The sequence below is a fragment of the Glossina fuscipes genome, unplaced genomic scaffold (assembly GCF_014805625.2).
Source record: "Glossina fuscipes isolate IAEA_lab_2018 unplaced genomic scaffold, Yale_Gfus_2 262, whole genome shotgun sequence".
Lineage (NCBI taxonomy): Eukaryota > Metazoa > Arthropoda > Insecta > Diptera > Glossinidae > Glossina > Glossina fuscipes.
In genome coordinates this window covers 329898-348649 of record NW_023998605.1, presented here as the reverse complement: position 1 = coordinate 348649, position 18752 = coordinate 329898, and the positions used below count along the sequence as shown (strand labels likewise).

Below are 18752 nucleotides of genomic sequence, written 5' to 3'. Positions count from 1 at the left end.
TTTTTGCAGTCAGCACTTGGCGCTCGTCAAAAAGTGTCGTTCTTATTTTTTGTGTGTTGTTGCTTCCAAACGTCTGCCTTGGTTTGCGGCCTTTACATTTTTCTCTTTGTTTACTGTGTTTTTAATCGTGCTAATTTAGGAGATCATTTTTGAAGGCATGTAAATTTTTTGTTTTTTGTCGCTCCGCTATTTTCGGCCGTTCTACAAACGCAGTTCTAGATCCTTCGGAAGGATTACGTTGGTCATGTTTCAACTGTAGAAACCAAGACATTGATTTTTACAACCTTTTCTCGTAGACAAGGAATGGTTTTTGTTAATTAAGTAAAAATTTCGTGACATTGTGCGCAAAGTTTGAAAAAATTAAGACAATGTTCGATGAGTATCGCTATCTATGGTACTTACCTCCTGCTCCAGCCTACGAAACACCAACTTGTAGCGTAGCGTACGGTTCTTCAGCTGGTTCTGCGTTTAAATCTCATACGCCAACGCATGTTGCTCAAATACTCTCTCTCCGAAGTAATACTCGTGTCAAAACTGGCGCCTGACACCTCTGACGATGATATAAAAAGTTATCGTGCTACAAAAGCCCCATCCGTCAATTTAAAACGTGTTAGCATTTTTAAATTGGCTTCGTTTCAACATAGAGAAATTTCGTGTTGTAAGTTCCTACTGAAAACATGGAAATTTTGTTAAATAATCCATTATGGCAAGTTAGATCCTGAAAAAAGGAATTCATTCCTTGGGATGGCCCCATAATACTTATTCGTTGGTTCTTCCAGCCTTAAAAAACTGAATGATTCTTCAGCTCCAGTAACTTTCTTTTACCAAAGAGGTCTAAACTCAAAAATTCGCTGTACACACCTAAATTCAGTGAGCGCAGAGTTTTACGGTTTGACTTTCACTGAAACCTGGAACTTAGATTCGTCGGAACTTTTTGAAAATCCTTTGCACTTTTTTAGAAAGGATCGACGGGATCGCACTGGTGATAGTGTACTAATTGCCATATCTGCTCCAATCCTGTCCTATTCATTTGAATTTCCTACTCCTGACGTTGAATTTATTGTCACTCGAGCGCAAATTGCCAGTAAACAGTTGTATGTAATTTATTCTTATATTCCTCCAAATGCGAATATCTCTGTTTGTAAGAAACATGCGCTCACTTGCGACGTGGCCGAAAAGTTTGAACCTGCTGATAGAGCCGCAGTGTTGGGGGATGTCAATTTTCCGCAAGCCACTTGGTGTTATATAGATAATGCTGGCACTTCAACAACTGATAGAGCTATGGTGTTTATTAATGAACTACTTGATCATAATTCACTTCAATGTAACCGTATTCTTAACTATAATGGCAGACTGCTTGATCTAGTTCACCTAAGTATTCGTATCATCTTACATTATGATATCTTACTGCTTAAATTTCATGTTCCCACAAAAATGGGAAAGACGAACTTTTGGAAAAGTTTATGAAAAGTTATTCTGGTTATGACTGCTTCGCCGTTTTTGTTGGAAGGGATCTACTTAATTATCTGAATCACCAATGTTATTGCAGACATCTTCGGCTGATAAAATCCTCACACTCCTAGTTAATTTTATAACTTTCCCGGTTTCGATTCCTAAATTGGTAATTTCAGAAAATGACGTTTTGCATGTTTTGAAGTCTCTAAAGTATAGTTGTGCGCCTGGGCTTGATGACATTGCAGCACGTATACTCAAATCATGCTCTGACAAGTTGTGTCACATTGAAAACGAAAGCGGCGTTGCCAAGTTGAGTGTCTTACCTAAATTTTTTGAGGAAATTGTTACTCAGCATTTAGCTTTTGCTATCAAATTTTATATTTCCCCATTCCAGCATTGCTTGCCAAGTTTTTATAGCGTTTGACGCGTTTTTCTATAGCATTTTATTTAGTGAACCATAACTTATTGATCTTGAAACTCTATGCCTCAAATAAATACTTGTCTTCATAACAGATCATCCAGGATTCTGTTTAACTTCATCACCACGGATAGTTTCCCGTGACGTCTGAGAACGCTCAAAGCAACCACTTAGGACTCCTTCTATTTAATGTATACTTTAATGATCTTTCCCCGGTGATTAAATTCAGCCAGATCTTCATGTACAATGACGATGTTAAACTGTCAAAATCGTATCAACTTCAAAATGACTTAAATAATTTGGTTACGTGGTGCTCGTTAAATTCTATGAAATTAAATTTTAAAAAATGCAATGAGCTTTCTTTCTCAAGCAAGACGTCATTCCCTGTTGAATGTTTGATCGATTGACACAAGTTGGAAAACGTAGATTCGTTCATCGAGTTAGGGGTGGTGTTCAACGAAACATTACGTTTTAATCTGTACATTGATTTATCTTTATGTAAAACTAGGTAGGAGTTAGGCTTCATTACGAAGTGGTCCAAAGAGTTTAAGGATGCCTACATTGTAAAAAGGCTATACACTTGCTTAGTTAGACCAATACTTGAATATGCTCCCGTTCTGTGGTCTCTTTCCTAAGGATGTTATGTAGATTCAATTGAATCAGTTCAAAAATAGGTTGTTTCCTTACCGTCACTTAAGAAACGTAGATTTATTTTTGGCGTTTCCGTCTTAACTAAGTTAATTGATGGTACTATCGATTCCTCCATATCTCTTAACATCTCAGTGTGATTCGAAAATTAACTTTGTATTTTTGCAATGGTTTAGGGGTTCACTTGTATCTTCGATCTATACTAGTTATGGGTGTGTCTCTATACTAGCTGTGTGTATGCCTTTTTTTTACTTATTTAATGTACATTTCTCCTTATATACTTTGCGTTATTTTTTAATAATAATTAGTATAAGATTTTCTTCTTAAAGTCAATTGAATTCGGCTGTTCATTTATTTTAACTGGGTTCCATATGTAAGTAAATAAATAGATACATAAATAAAAACTTCATGAGTGTGAATTCTAAAAGTTTCCAGACATTCTCTTTCTACAAGCTTTCTATTTTAGCTTTCGATATATTAGCATTGGCCATTTGTGGGAATATTAAATACTTTACAGAGCATTCGCTTTACTCTTTATAGGTAGGCTTCCATAAATTCACACGTTCAACTTTTCTTCACTTTCTTATGTAATTCTTCTCCATTTTTTGTTGGCGGTTTTGCCTGAACGGTGTTATCGCTGCGAAATTTCTCAGCAATAAGTTTTATGAGATCATAATCCCCAGATTTCTTTGTTCACTTTACATTAGCGCCACCCAGCTTTCGATTTAACAAATTGTCTTTATGCAGTAGTTTCGTTCATCTTTCGCCTTTCTGCATTATTCATTTGGGCACGTAGCTTAGCCTCCAGATTTTCCTTTTTTTATAGATGTGGAGAAGTATTGCTGCGTTTGTAAATATCTTCCAAAGTCAATAGCTTCGTCATTAATATGATCTCGTTCCTTCAAAATTATATTTTTGTATTTTGCTAAATGAGCAAATTCGGCAGAATTATGGTTTTTTTCGTCAATATTCAAACCTGCTAGGCAACTGTGAACTGAATTATTATCAGCTGGTGTAACGATGAAGGCGGGATTTTCGGGGATAAGTGGATTCAATGGTAGAAGTGAAGAATTGTTGTGCAAGAGTCTGTGATGACATCGAAGACCGGAATTTCGTTGACATCTCCTCTTAAAATGACAGCTCTTTGTAAGATGGTCGGTGATGGCGCATTGTGCTCTGCACCTGCTCCGCCGATTTGGTAAAACGTAACGTCCCCTGTTCAAAATTTGTTGCGATGTTTTGTGGCAAGATTTTGGAAACTGGTTGTAAATTGAAATTGGGACCTTCCGTCAAAGGATTTAGTGTACACTATTGCTGCAAGTAGATATGACGAAACACGGCAACCGGAACCAAACGAATTGAATAAAGTTGAATTGTTGAATTTGTAAATAAAAACATGTCGAGAATCGTTTATTCAATCTGATTTTTTCTCGTTATAAATTCAAGTAAATCAAAAATTTTGACAAATTGGAAGCCTCGTTAAACGCAAATCATTTAACGTCTGATCGGAAGGGGGAAGAATATGAAATGTAATTTTACAAAGTGTAAACAAGTAAAGGGCAACGTCAGTAAATCTAACAGCGATATTCAACATGGCGAAGTGGTGTATGGAATTTAATGGTGGGCCAGAACCCACTATAAAATTTTCTACCGCGTTAAAAGAAATGCGATGTTTGTAAATCCTTACTGTACGTCTACTCAAACGAATAAGCGGAAACGGATTTCAACAACTTTCTTAGGGAATTTGATTGCGCCAGCTAGTTCGGCAGATGTGGAAGTTTTATATTTTGTTTCTCGGACACTCCTCAGACGTTTACACCTAGGAGAAGCATGTACTTACCATTTAACGAATACACGGACAGACGAAACCTACCGAACGGGTACACCCTAAGTCCAGGCATTTTCTACACCCTACCCCATCTAATGGTCTTCTTCAACCCACGATGTTTATAGGATACCCCGAAGTCGGGTCCGAAGAGTCCTCTAACCTGCCTTCCTCTCATCTATCGACAAACTCTTTTTATTTAACGTAAAAATTACAAAGGCAAAAATAGTAAATATAAATTAATTCCAATTAAAAATTAGTATTTTAAGATTAAAGCGTGGGCCAAATATACAAATCAGTGATCTTTTAAATTATTAATTATACATAAATACAATTATACAGGTGCTTATACTTAATTAGATACAACTTAGACGTCAAAAATCATCAAACCATGATCCACGTAATAAAAAGGGCACATCAACATCAATAAACAATGATGCAATAATAAAATACAACAATAAAAATGATTATGTGGTGTCATTTCCAGCATATAAATAAATCTCAAGGAAAGGAGGTTTGCCAATAAATGTTCATTTAATAGATGTTGCTGTTATGCAGTAGCTTGCAATTAAGGACCTTTAGCTAACGTGCAATTTTTGCTGTCACTTTTCCTCACTTTATCTTTGATATCTTAGAATCATCTTAATAAACCTTTGCCTCAAATCAAAGATGATCTTTATTTTTAACACAAATTTCTTTAGTTAAAAAAGAATTTTCAGTATTTTTTATACAATCAAAAGGAAGGTTCAGAGACACTGTAAAGTAAATATATTCTTGATCAGCGTCAAATTCTAAATTGTTTTAGCCATGTCTGTCTGTCTATGTGCATGTGCTTGAGTCTCTATGTGGTTATGTGTCTGTGTGGTTTTTGTTGTTTGCACACTCCTGGTCGCAAAACTCAATACATCGGTAGAAACATTGGAAGTCTTTGCACGTAGAATGGTACTGAAAACGGGCCATATTGGTCAGAGTTAAGCCCGCAGTAGAGCATATATTGAACTCAACCCGATTTTTGTTAACAAAAATCTGTGGGATTTTGGTCGTTACTCACAAATTATAGAAGCTGCCAGAGTGAAATTTTCCATATTTATTCTGTGACCCACTCTACTCTTTATGTGCAAAAATTTAAAGAATGCGCCATGACCACACAAAGTTACAAGTAATTAAATTTTTCCCCCTTTTTTTTGTTCTATGCTTATTTCTCATTAGTCAAACAATAAAGAATGTTTAAAACTATTTCGTACATTCCTCAGATGAAGATATATTATCTGTTTATAACGGGTTAATTCTAAAACGAATATGACACCCCGACCTGGTAGTTTAATTTTTTTTCTTAATAATACCAGCGATATGAGCATCAAATAAAAGAACTTGGAGAGAAGAATGCGAAAGGGAGAGTGGTGGGTATGCGGGCTACGGCCCCTGCCGACTATAGCTTTCTTACTTGTTATATGCGTATTATTTTTCTCTTCGAAATATGTAAACAAAAATTCCATCAAGTTTTAATAGTTTTTCTAAACTGTTCATCCTCTCTGCCACGGCGACGGTGACAACATTAAACCAAAGTCAAAGTCTCGCTTTGTGTGACTTATCAAGAAGCTATACTGAAAGAGTGGTATTGCAATGGGCACAAGAAAAAGTGGAAAGCCATTGATAGCAACGTGCTGCAGAACGGTAGGCGAAAAGATTCATATGATTCTGATATGACACATACTGAAACTAGGAAGAAGCGACCTACGTTTAGTTACGAGTTTCCACACGGGTCATAATTTCTCAGGTATCATTTGGCTGACACTAGCATCGATGAGTGTGTCGTTGAAAATGGAGATATATATATATATAAAGAATAGGTTTGTGGAACACATCTCTTTATACTTTAAAGCCTGTGGCTTGGTGGCAAATAAAGTGACCAATAAATTGGTGACGGCTGAAGCTGAAATGAAATATTTAAATTGGTCTCTGTTAAGCTCGGGTCTATTGTTCATTAATCAATATTTTAATTGCGTAGTGCCGACAATATGGTTTCACTAATTTGGATACCTGAAGAGTTAATGCGGTACTGTGCACAAGTCAGTTCGGAAATATAAGCTCGTTTACAAATAGATCTATTTACAATTCTTTACCACGCACTGCGATTAATCAAGACACTCAATCAAGGAATAGTGCGTCTATCAGCAGTTCTAGCGATATGAATGACGCCCACATAATCGAAGGATCTTCTCGCCAAATAAATAAGAAATATCAATCTCCAAAAATTATGACCCTGCGTACTTCTTGTACAATCTTATCCTTTAAATATATGTAACTATTTTACCGAACCAAGTAAGTGTGGTCACATGTGTTTATATTCATTATATTTTATAAACAAAATAAAAACGATTTTTTTCTCTTATCTATAAAAGCGGGAAAACATACGTAAATATAAACATAAATACCCATAAACATAATTAGAACTACAGAAATTAAAGCGTAACTATTATATATTTTAACATCTTAAACATTGACTAATATGCAAAGGAAAAAAAAGCCAATGAAATAACATATAGTTTTATTAAATATGAAAGGAAAGTAGTTTACGAATCTTCGGACTCATTTTCGGGGTCTCCTATAGATATCACGGGCCGAATGACACCATAGGCAGGACAGGTATAGAAAGGCTCAGAGGCACAAAAGATCTCCGTTCGGCAGATTAGGTTACGTGCGTGCGTGTGTTCGTTAAGAGATACGTGCTGTTCTTGTATTTGTAACAGGCTGAGGAGTGTCAGTGTCCCAAAAATATGGAATCCCTCCCGCATCTAACGAACTACCTAGCTCAAAAAAGGCACGTACATCGATCTCATACGCCTCCAATCCTTCTACCGCGCTGACCTGCTCAACTTGTCAACATATTCTCAATGTCATTTTTGGTGAATGACCCATTCCTGAAAGTGCTCTATTTTGCACTGCTAAGGAGTTAATTAAGGTCAAGATAATGAATCCTTCCTTTTTCCAGAAAGTTATATCTGGCAGTGATATTGCCCGTTGGGGCTAAACATATTGCTATCAAAAACTCCGTCTAATTTTTAACAAAATAAACTCAATCCCTCTCCAGAATTTTGTTACTAATAGATGTAGCGTCGTCATGAACACCCTTGAATCGACCTCTACCTCGAAGCAAAACGTCAATATTTGTTGCATGAGGATTTTACGTCAAGAAAAGCTTCTTCTTTATTACAACAACGACTATGATATATATGCCACTCACTGTTCCGTCGGACATAATGTATATAGCTTTTAGGTAGTGAAGCATCTGTCTAAAATAGTACATAGAGATAAAATTGCAGCAGAACTTTCCTCCACCTTTGCAAAATTGCTTGCCGTGAGACATTCTGCTAAGGTAACTATTATGGATGTTCTTAAACAAATTTTTGTTTTTTCTGATAGTAAGTCGGCTCTGCTTCTAATAAATAAAGGGGGTGCACATAATCAATAGGTGTTTGATATATACAGCATGCTATATGAATTTCATGTGGATGACTGTCGCCCGGATTGGTAACCTGATCACACCAGTTTTTTTTTACTTTCATGCAAAAAGGTCCTAAATTGATGGTACAATTTCGTCCATCAAATATTCTCCCAATGAAGCAATACGGGCAATTCGTAACCAAACCGTTCAACAACTAAATGATGAATTTGAAGAGATTGTCCATGCAAAATTCGATTGCCTTTTCTAAACCCCTTTAACTTTAAACCCTTATCAGAGACCCATATCGAGATTAACTATCATGACGGCAGTTTGTTTTTTTTGTGCTTTATATACGTTTATTGCTAATAATTACTATTGTTTATTATCTGGACAACTAAGTTGCATTGCCATTCGAAATGGCTTAAATGCTTAACGCATGCTATACGACTTGGAAGAACGTCAAATGCCAATGAGTTGTGAGTAATAAAGTGCAGACTATGACGTAATTTGGAAGAAATAAAATTTAGGATGTGTTTATGATGCTAAAGAATTTAAATCACTACATAAAGGATATTGAAGCACTCAATGTTAATTTATACGTTTTTTGAGGAAGTTCATTATCTTTCACGGAGACTACACCGGCCAAATTGGGTGACCAATCCAATGTGCAATGTTTTAAAATAAAGTGCACCTCATTCCTAGTTTTGTGTTACATACACAAACGGCAACTTTTTAATTTTCACAAAACATCTTTAAGCGGATGTATTGCTTATATTTTTTATTTCAACACAATTAAATTTGAAAGAGCAGAAGATATCTTAGTTTATATTTCCTCACATATTCGCCTGAATTGGAAGGCCTCTAGTGAAACGTCGACACCGCCGTAAAAATAAGATCCCATGATCCATGAAATCCAAAGTTTGCCTCCGTAATTTTTACCTGTTCTCAAACCTTACGAATAAAATATTTACGTGTGTACAGACAAAAACATAAGTGTATGTAAGTGAACTCACCGTTTCATTCTAGCTGTGCTTGCCTTTTCGGTATATGAAACATTCTCGATTTTGTGTGGGCTTACGAAAATAAATGTTGACTGCATCCCCGCATCCAGTCACGTCAACAAATATTGGAAATATTTCCAATATCGATTATTGTACAACGACATGTCACAAGACTATGAAAAGCACAACAAGAAGTTATATATCCCCAGGAACACTAAATTTCCTATACAACCATTTTTTTGTGCTAGCAACAACAGCCCATCGAATCCATTCCGTGCAAAATTTTTCTCCATTTATTGTATCATTTCTGATACAACAGCAACAAATGGTGCTCTGTGCAACGCTTAGGTAGAAATCGCAACCCGGCAGCGATTGATAGTCTCGAGACCCCCGCAACTCCAAAGTAAGTTCTAAACGGATCACTGGGGCATGCTTTTTTATGCCATCACTCGAACCAATTTTTTCTAAACCAAAGCCTTTTTTGACACGCGAGAATTTTGCAGAAATGGACATGTAACGATATTAGTACGTGTATTTTAATTTACATTATTGACATATGTATAAAGTCATTTGCTTACACATATTCGGGTTATGTAATCGGATTTGGAACATCCCGCAGGTCCCTTCTACCTCTTATAAGATTCCTTTTCCTCCAATCTCGATGTTGTTCTACTGCCAAATGACACAATACAAGGAAAGGAACCTTTCCGCCAGATCTGTATATATTTCTCAACATTTTTTGGTTATTTAATAACACTTACCTACTTGTTGGTTTTCTTTGTTAAAATGGGTTAGTTGGCGATAAGGCCAATATATCCAATAGACTGTTAAATGTTTATTTGTTGCTCCGTTGCGCTTTATCAACGCAAACGACAGCATATTATGATCTATGGAAAAATTGATGATACGCAATGGATTACAAGCTTTGGCGAATTGAGAATATTAATTTGGCAAAAGAAGTGAAAAGCAGATAAAAAAAGTAATTTATGTTACTTTCGCAAATTTAAAATTTTTGTTTTTGTTCAGCTGTTTGTAAATAAACAATTTTGTTCGCAATTTATGTTTGCAATTTACAGCTCTTTTCTGTTATAAATGCAACGCTTAACAACCAATACAAACTCAGAACAACCAATGCTAACACAAAGCGTCGGCAATTTTATTTACGGTGGTTTTGCCAATTCTGAGAAAGGGTTTCGGGCACCTCTTGTACGCAAATATAGATAAAAAAGTCGAAACTCGAAAGTGAAAACTAGTTAACATCACAACAATTAACGCCTGTTAATTGTACTTTACATCATATAAGTCACTTTTAAAAAAAATTTTTCACTTTGTGAATTTTACACTTTACTTAATTTACTGTTATACGAACATTCCATTTCAAAAAATAGATTATACATAGTCCTCATATATAAAAACCAAGGAAAGAACTTATGAAAGTAGCTTACTTATTACACAAAAATAACATGTCTTTGCTATAGTAGATGCCCACTTGATAAAGGCATAACATCTACCGACTGGCCACACACCCACTTTGTTGCGACCGCTTTCCTATCCACTTTCCTCACTTCTTTATGAACGTTGCCGTGTTGCTTGTACAGGAGTAATCGCTGAGTGAGTGGTCATTAAAAAAAAAAAATGTCTAATTCGAATACACTAATCAGAACAATTCAAATTCCGTTTTTTAGATTTAAGAACCAGTTTTTAATATTTTAATTTAATATTTTTATTGATTGTAATTATGTTATAATTATTTTGGGTACGATTCATATTTAAATTGAAAATACTATGGATCATAAACCTGAAGTATGTTACAGAAAACAAGCCATGTGAAATAAATAAATAACGCGTCTTGTGCAACACATCAAGGCGATTCTACAAAATTACATGAAATGCTCCAAAATACATGGGCATGTAAGGTAAAACATTAAATGAAAATAATACAAATTTTTTCTTTATTCTAAAAAAATACAAAATTTTTCTTTTATTCTGACAAATACTGTCATATTTCCAAAGAAAATTGGCACAGAATTTTATTGCGGCATTTGGCAAGCATAAAATTTAAAAATCTTTGATCTGAGTTGATGTAAATGGTGAAAGTAAACTGCATTCACAACACTCCGTACATGCAAAATTGCATATGCTTACCTTTCGTGAATAGTTTCATCTAGTTTAGCGTTATACCAAGAAACAACAAGAATAAAGCAGCAAGCAGTCAAATGGCGGCCAACCACTATGCGTGATTTTTGTTACATTAAAAGAAATGTCGAAAGTACACAAGATACCTACTACCTTCAATATATATAATATATATATAATATAAGATCCGATAAAAACAAACGATATCAAAGAGATTTGCTTAAGCAATTATATGTAAGCGCACGCCCAAAATTTTTCAACTTTTGATTTTTTTATGTTTGACCGTTTATGTTCTTATGAACATTATCTTACAGATAATTTCGACTTTTTTCGGATAAATACAATTATATTTCTATATATTTATATATTTATTGCCAAAAAATTTTAATTATAATTATTCTTATTGATTTCTGCAATATAATATAAATAGATATATATAAATATATTTCCTATTACTGTTATTAAAAGCAAAATATTGTAATCACTTCCAATTTCTACATATTCATCAATACTCAATTTTGCCCAAATGTCCTTTAAATAAAAATATATTTCATCATGATCCAGTACCGAACCAAACCCGGCACTACAACTAAAGCTCACCATTTTACCAACTGCACCACAGCGCTAATATATGTTCTTGTGGTTGAAACTGTTATTTATGGTTCATATGTATTGTTATTCTATTTAATCCAAATGTTTTTGTTCAATGTTCAATTTATAACGCATATATGCGTACATTTAAAAATTCTCATGGAAAATGCCACCTGATGTCTGATCTACAAGGATATTTCTTCCCGACACAACTTCAACAAGTTAGAAATTTGCAGATTAAGCTTTTTGTAGCAGTGCGATCGTAGAAATACAGATTTGATAACAGAGCAAACGTATTTACACCATTATAACTTGTTTGTTGCACAGTACAAGTCCAAGAGTTTGATACAAACGACATTTTTTATTTTTATATTATGCGCCTGAGTGGTCGAGTAGGCAAGAGTCTCCTCCAACAAGTCAATGGCCGTGATTTCAAATCTCAAGTGCGATACAGGTTTTCATAAAGCCGAAAGCCTTAGATAGCTAGCGCTTTAAGACTTTAGAATTTATAATAATAATAATGATAATATTTTTATAATATTAAAAAAAGTATAAAAATATATACAAGTGCAAAACGCCAAAGTGACAAGTGCCCAAAAAATTCATTGTGTCTGGCAGTAAAAGCTGCATAGAAGATAACGTGATTTAATTTGTACGATTTTCCAAAATCACTCGAATACAGAACTAAAAGTGTGAAAATTTGGGGATTGTAGCCGAATCACTTAAGCCTTCGTGGTAAGTTTGCAGCCATCATTTCGACCACCGCCTAATCGACAAGTTCTACTTACGTAAGCATGCTATTTCGAGATTGCACTTAGGCATATTTTAAGCAGATTTTTAATATTATCATAAATTTATTATATTGAACGAATTACAAAGTGTAGAAAGGATATTCATTCCATTAAAATTATTTGCTAATATTTTAATACGCTCTCAAGGAGGAGTTCTCCGCTGCGAAGCCCACGTCATGGTAAACGGGACGCAAATGCGCAGTTCCGCGGTGCAAAGTGAACTCTTTAAATAGTTTTGCTAAATTATTTGTTGTACCTGAGGGCGAGCTTGGTAGAGCATAGGCGGCTTGGTTAGTATTCGAACTAACTCAGAGGACAGTGCTTGTATGTGAAAAGCATTTCGCCAAAGATGGTACACAGAAAATTGCTTGAAAGCTCCCTCCTGTTTAATTCATTTGCGGGGAATATTTTCTTCGAGAAAGTAAGAGTTCTAGATACAAATTTAAATGATAAGATAGCTGCTAGGGACTAATATAGACGAGGAGAGTGAAAATGCAATGACAGGTATGCCAATGGGAAGAACCTATGGACAAAAAGAACCTAATGACTTAACATTCGAAGAGTTTCAGCAATTCAGTGATCTAGAAGAAAAAACACAACGTTGCTGTTTAGAAATAATTGAATGTAGTGAGGAATGTAGAAAGAGAAATGAGAAACTCATAAAGTTTATATAGCGAACGAAAAGAAATTGCTAAAATAAATCGCGAAGTTAAGGGAACCAACAGGAGAACAAGAGAGAGAAAATTATTGTGAGCTAGGACGAGCTGTGGATTTTTCGAAAATATAGAATTCTAGGTGACAAGAACCCATTGAAAGGTCTGGCTAAAGTTACACTATAAGCACCCATGTTCGGAAAAGCCAACACATCATCACATTGCAAATCGGGTAACTCCAAATCTTCGATTATCTAAATACAAGAAACAAAAAGCACCAAATAATGGAAAACATTTCATAATAAGATTAAACCTTTAATACCTTATCCAAGGAATCACAGGTAGGCCCCCAAAGAATAGTTTTAAATCTTGGTAATTTATTTTCCTCGTTTTCCTCCTGAAAGATAGTAGTAATTAATATTCTTAATTTCTTATTCCTTTATTTTTTTATCAGATCGACTTACCAGAAAATGTTGCACAGTAATTTGTTGATGTTCGTAAAAAATTCCGTTAAAAGAACCATACATGCCATCGTTTAAATAATACATTTTCGTTAATAGCTTATTATTAAGCGGTGAACGGATTTCTCGCTTTGCATATATCTTGCATATTAAGGTATAAGCGGCGGCGACGAAAAAGCGTCCTGGTTCAGCTATAATATTTACATCGTCATTAGGAAAGTGAAGTTTTAGTGAGCTGTTGACAATATCAGCTATCTATCAAATGCGAGGAATATTAAAATTTAAAAGAATTTTCGAAATTAGTTTATGTGAGGACTCACATTTTTAAATTTCTCATCATCATCTCCGGGAAAGCCCCCACCAATATCTAATAAGCGCATATTAAAACCGATTAATGAGCCGAAATTGAAGAGCTTCTTAGAAATTCTTATAGCGCGTTCGTATGCAGGCAAATCATTGCAACCTGTACCAACGTGAAAGCTAGTACCTATGACCTAAATAAGAAGTAGGTAATGTTTTTTGAATTTCACTTTTACGGAATATTACGAACTTAGAGGCGCGTGGAAGCGCATTCTGTTTAATAATATTAGAAAAGTGTATGCCATACCTTGTTCATCTTGTCATAGGGGAAATTGTCTAAATAGAGACATCCCTCGTACAATTCGGTACCTGTCAAACGCAGTAAAATACTCGGTACTTGTTAAACATAGTTTAAAGGCAGATAATGTACGGTACAAAATTTGTGTCTGTTACAATCGGTTTTGTAATAACACGATTTCAAAAAATTGTGTATTACGCGGGATTTTTTTTCAATTATTTTTGCTTTTATGTTTACTTTATCATTAATAAAAGAAAGATCAAGCAATTTTAGATTACTTGTAATTTTTGTCATCATTATTATTTTTTGAATATACATCTAAATTTTGTATTGCATTATAATGTCTAAGTTCTTATATTTTCTTTTTTTTTATAAAAACTTGAAGTTAATTTACTTTTACATTAACACGTGCCTTTGGAACCAAGTTTCAGCTATCACAAAATTTGACACGTTGGGAGTTAGTTTCGATTCAACGCGTGATTGATTTATATTATATCTAAGTTTAAATTGTACAAAGCTTTATTATAATTTAGTTTAAATAAACAAATAAAATATTTCCGCACAACACGGCTTCGTTTCGGTGCATTAGCCGCCTTATTTAAGGGATGCTTGTATACTTGACTTGAATTTAAATATGAATAACAAGGTGCATTGCAAATCCTACAGTTTTCTTTTACTTGTTGAAATTTAATTTTTTTGACTTTGCAAAATGAAAAAACATTCACAAAACACTTTTATTTTCAATAACCGTAATTAATTCGAAGTCATTTTATGCAATAAAAGGCAGTTCATTTTCGGTCCCTCTCAAGCAAAATTGAAGTGAAGCGTGAAGTCATCGTCAGACAATATATCTCATTTCATAACTTTCAATTAATAAACTTAATGCAAAGTAGCTTTCAATTTATATTATATATTACTTACGTTTAATTGCAAACTTTTTGCTAATAACATTAAAGCAGGTGCTTCATGTTCGGGATCACAACCGAATTTGTCCCCAAAGGCAATTTGGGCATCTTTGGCGTCATATCGAAATCGTATCACTAAACTGATTTGAAAGGAATTAAAAAAAATAGTAATAGTATGGATTGTCATTACGTATATTATATACGTACACTTACTGGGATTCCGGATAATGCTTATGAAGCTTATAAATCTCAAATTCGCTGTCAACAGTACTGCAACGTACTTGATTTTCTTTGGCATACTCTATGTGTGATGCCGGTTTACAAGGATTGGCAAAAATAATACGTTCTGGCTGAACGCCGCTATTAAGAATTTGTTTAATTTCACTTTTTGAAGCACAATCAAAACCGGTTCCCAAATTTGCTAAAGTTTTCACAATCAAAGGATCTTCATTGCATTTCAAAGCTAATAAGGGAATGTAGTTTGTTTTTGGTGCTTTTTGTTACAATGAGAATTAAAACCTACCGTAGAAAGGTTTGACCCGTGGCATGTATTTTTGCCAAATTTGCAGTTTCTGTTCAATTTTGCTTATATCACAGATGTTTAGAGCTTCATCTACATCTTGTAAATCGACTGAATTAATGATTCTTCTCAGATTTAGTTCATCACTGTAGTAATTAATTTCGCTTTCTTTAAACATTGTTTGTAATTTTTTTATTTACTTTTTTTTCTGTTTGAATTCTCTTCTTTAACACTGCGCACAATGAACTAAGCTGTTTAATAGCTTTGTACAGAAGATTTATTTAATTTTTATTTCATACACAGATTTTAATTATAATTAATACAGACATTAATTATATGGTAATTTATACCCTTTATACCCTATAATTAATAAATTATATGCTTTGTAAAGGCGTCGATAGTAAGATTGTTAAACAATTGATTAAAGTGGATTAAAAACAATTAACAGTAGATATTGTAATATAAATTTTTAATCTCACGCCTCACATTTCATGTCGAATAATAATTGCCCTTCACTTTTTCTTTACCTAAAAATTCATCAAAAAATGCAAGCAAAAATATTTCAGCATTTTCAACAATTTCTGGTACCAAATAAACACATTTCTCACTTAACTAATTCGGAATTTACGAGCTTGCGATCATTTTAAGTTTCGTTCTCATAAGTACCAATAAAATAAATATTGAACTCCAACGGCGCATTTCTCATTTAGACATTTATTGTTGTAAATTATTTGAGGTTAAAATCTGCGATAAATTATATGAAAATGTCTACAAATGTTTGCCTTTTCACGCTGCTATGCTGCGTGATTCCATTTTTAAATTGGAATTATGAAGTGGTCATATAGATATATGTGACTAGAATCAATTTTTTATTTTAAATTTTTCACCCTCCGTTCAACTTCAATATTACGAAGATGTGTAATCGTCCGGAGCAAATTTTGACAACTTTCATATTTCTTTAGCAAATTATTTGGTATACTTTCTGAAATTCGCTGAATATGTGGTGTATAAATCAGCTTTGAATTTTAAACCATATTTCCGAGAAGTGAAACATACGCTCTAGAGGACTTAAAAATTAACATTTTAAATTATTAGTCATGTCAAATGTTAATGAAATGTAATGAGAAAATTTTCATATATTTTCCCCAGTATAAATTATTTCCTATAATCATTGCAAATTACCATTTCTCATTAGGGAAAGTGACTTATGGCATTTTGAAAATAGTTTAGAAAAATTACTGACTTATATTAATTTTGTCCGATACATTCTGCGCATGTTTTGAAATAAGCAAATTGACGAGATAATATAGAAAAAGATAATTATAATTTATATTATGTACTCCATATAAAGGTGTATTCAAGAACTTTTTATTATAATATACATAAAATACAGAAATAAGTAGCACATTTTGTAACATAAGTAGAAGGAATTCATAATTATAACCTATTTCATATAAAAGTACACCAGTTCAATTTAATGATCGCCATTAATACGAGTGGTTAAGTCCTCGGAATTCGTGGCTTTTTTCAAATTTTGTAAATAACTGTGGTATATTGGAGATACACAACGAAGCAAGTCCATCATGGTTTCATGTTGTGTTGAAGTAACACGGCGAGAACTAGCGTATAAAGGATCCATTTCTATTTGTGAATTACGCCTAACTTTTCCTTATTTTGGTTAAGGTTAATTTATAAAACGTTTTATAGGCTATCCTTATCCATTGATTTTTAGCCAATTAATTCCATTTTGGTTTAGATTTATTGTTTTTCCTGCAACAAATTTTTCCAAGGATCGTATTGAAATAAAATATTTTGTTTCCATGTTAGGTACTGTTATCACGCTATAATAATCATTTGGAGCATATAAAGCATTTCTTTTTTCAAGCCCATTTCGATAACACCAAAGCCAGTAACAATGGGTAAGTATGAATGGCCTGAAATTAAAAAATTTGTGATCAACAATTTTAGTATCGTTTTCTGAAGACTGAACAATTTTCATCCAACTTAATGCCAGTTTTATGTTACGGTTTTGTCCCTTACATGCGTCATTATATGTAATAATATGCTTCTGAGTTGTGACATTCTGAGGATGTTTTATGCAACACGAAGCAACTTTCTGAAAACATCTTCATGCATTTGCTTCATCTCAAAGATATATGCCAATATTATTGTTATGAAATCCCAAATTTAACTCCTACATATTACTTTTGTAATATGATATGGAAGTCGTAAGTTTGGGAAGAGATAATGCCTTTTAATGGTGAAATGAGAAGGCAAAATATTCATCTGGATTTTCTAATCTTCTTCTAAACACTTCCTAGCTATTTGTATCAAACTCAAATGTATAATAAATCATGTTCTTTTACTAATTATTCTGTAGAGGTTGCTTTTTCATCTAATGAAATCACCGTCATGTACTTTTTTCTGTTGTTAATGTTTTTCGCATTACGGGGGATATTTCTATAAAATAAAATCTATATAATTCCATAATTGAAATAAGTGTGTTTTACCTGATTCAAAGCCTGATAACTTCATATGAAAGTGACTTCAACTAAAATAATGCTAACCACGTGTGCTATATTAGATATCACTACAGTATAATTTGGACTATTCCGTACTATTCTTTTCCACCTACAAAAATTTCTGAAAATAATTCTGAAAAGAATACTTCATACAAACTTATCTCATCTTTAATAATATACTACCCTATCTCTTTTCCACTAATCCTCCCAATTAATTTCCTGTGTATAGCGACTTACGCAACTTTCAAAACAAACATGTTTGTTATATCATTAATTAGCAACATTTCTCTCAAGCAAAATCTCAATAGTTGTCAAAATATTGGATGGAAATTTTTATAAAATTGAGAGATACCGTTAAATTGTGATTAATTTTATCGTTAACGCCATTAATTTTAATTAATGTTATCATTATTTTGAGAAAGTTACTTATGCCACTTTTGGAATAAACCGCTCAATTATCAATCGACAGATTGACGTTGAGTAATCCAAAACTGATGTCTAATCAAAAATGTGCTTATTAGATTACTTAGATATAGATTACGAACTTACTATTTATGCATCTTGGTAGGTGAAAGTTTTAGACACCTCCCACTCAACTAAAGTAGACAAGAATGTTTAACCAAGATACGAATATACATGAAGAGTTATTGTGCATTGGAGTGAACTTTGAAAATCAAAATATCATTGAATGTACGTACTTTGAGGCACTTCATAGTTTGAAAAAGTACCACTAGTATCAGGAAACTGATACTTTTGGAAGATTAAAGCCGTTTAGATATTCCG

At 33.5% G+C, this 18752-nt stretch overlaps 1 protein-coding gene and 2 long non-coding RNA genes across 4 annotated transcripts in view; all 3 read right to left on the bottom strand.

Annotated features, from left to right (window-relative positions):
• Positions 1-3650: 3650 nt before the first annotated feature.
• On the bottom strand, positions 3651-9073 carry LOC119642853. The gene is made up of 3 exons (XR_005248148.1): positions 9025-9073; positions 8805-8965; positions 3651-3835 (listed from the first exon to the last, which is right to left on the bottom strand). It is a non-coding gene; the product is annotated as an uncharacterized LOC119642853 (long non-coding RNA).
• Positions 9074-12064: 2991 nt separating this feature from the next.
• Positions 12065-15674, bottom strand: LOC119642852 (ornithine decarboxylase 1-like). Its single transcript, XM_038042151.1, has 7 exons — positions 15451-15674; positions 15141-15390; positions 14944-15067; positions 13745-13918; positions 13428-13679; positions 13286-13360; positions 12065-13217 (listed from the first exon to the last, which is right to left on the bottom strand). The coding sequence occupies exons 1-7, from the start codon at positions 15623-15625 to the stop codon at positions 13065-13067; spliced, it is 1203 nt and encodes a 400-aa protein (XP_037898079.1). The 5' UTR covers positions 15626-15674; the 3' UTR covers positions 12065-13064.
• Positions 15675-16983: 1309 nt separating this feature from the next.
• The window catches only part of LOC119642827, a 37948-nt gene continuing 36179 nt past the window's right edge, over positions 16984-18752 (bottom strand). For both annotated transcript variants that reach the window (XR_005248130.1, XR_005248131.1), the window contains exon 4: positions 16984-17381. This is a non-coding gene — a long non-coding RNA (uncharacterized LOC119642827). The remainder of the gene's footprint in view (positions 17382-18752) is intronic.

Excerpts from the sequence above, each read along its gene's own strand:
- LOC119642852 (XM_038042151.1), bottom strand. The coding sequence starts at position 15,625 with ATGTTTAAAGAAAGCGAAATTAATTACTACAGTGATGAACTAAATCTG. Across the intron at positions 15,068-15,140 it reads AAGCATTATCCGGAATCCCA|TTTAGTGATACGATTTCGAT; the intron begins GTAAGTGTACGT and ends CTTTCAAATCAG. Across the intron at positions 13,680-13,744 it reads ATGATGAGAAATTTAAAAAT|ATAGCTGATATTGTCAACAG; the intron begins GTGAGTCCTCAC and ends CGCATTTGATAG.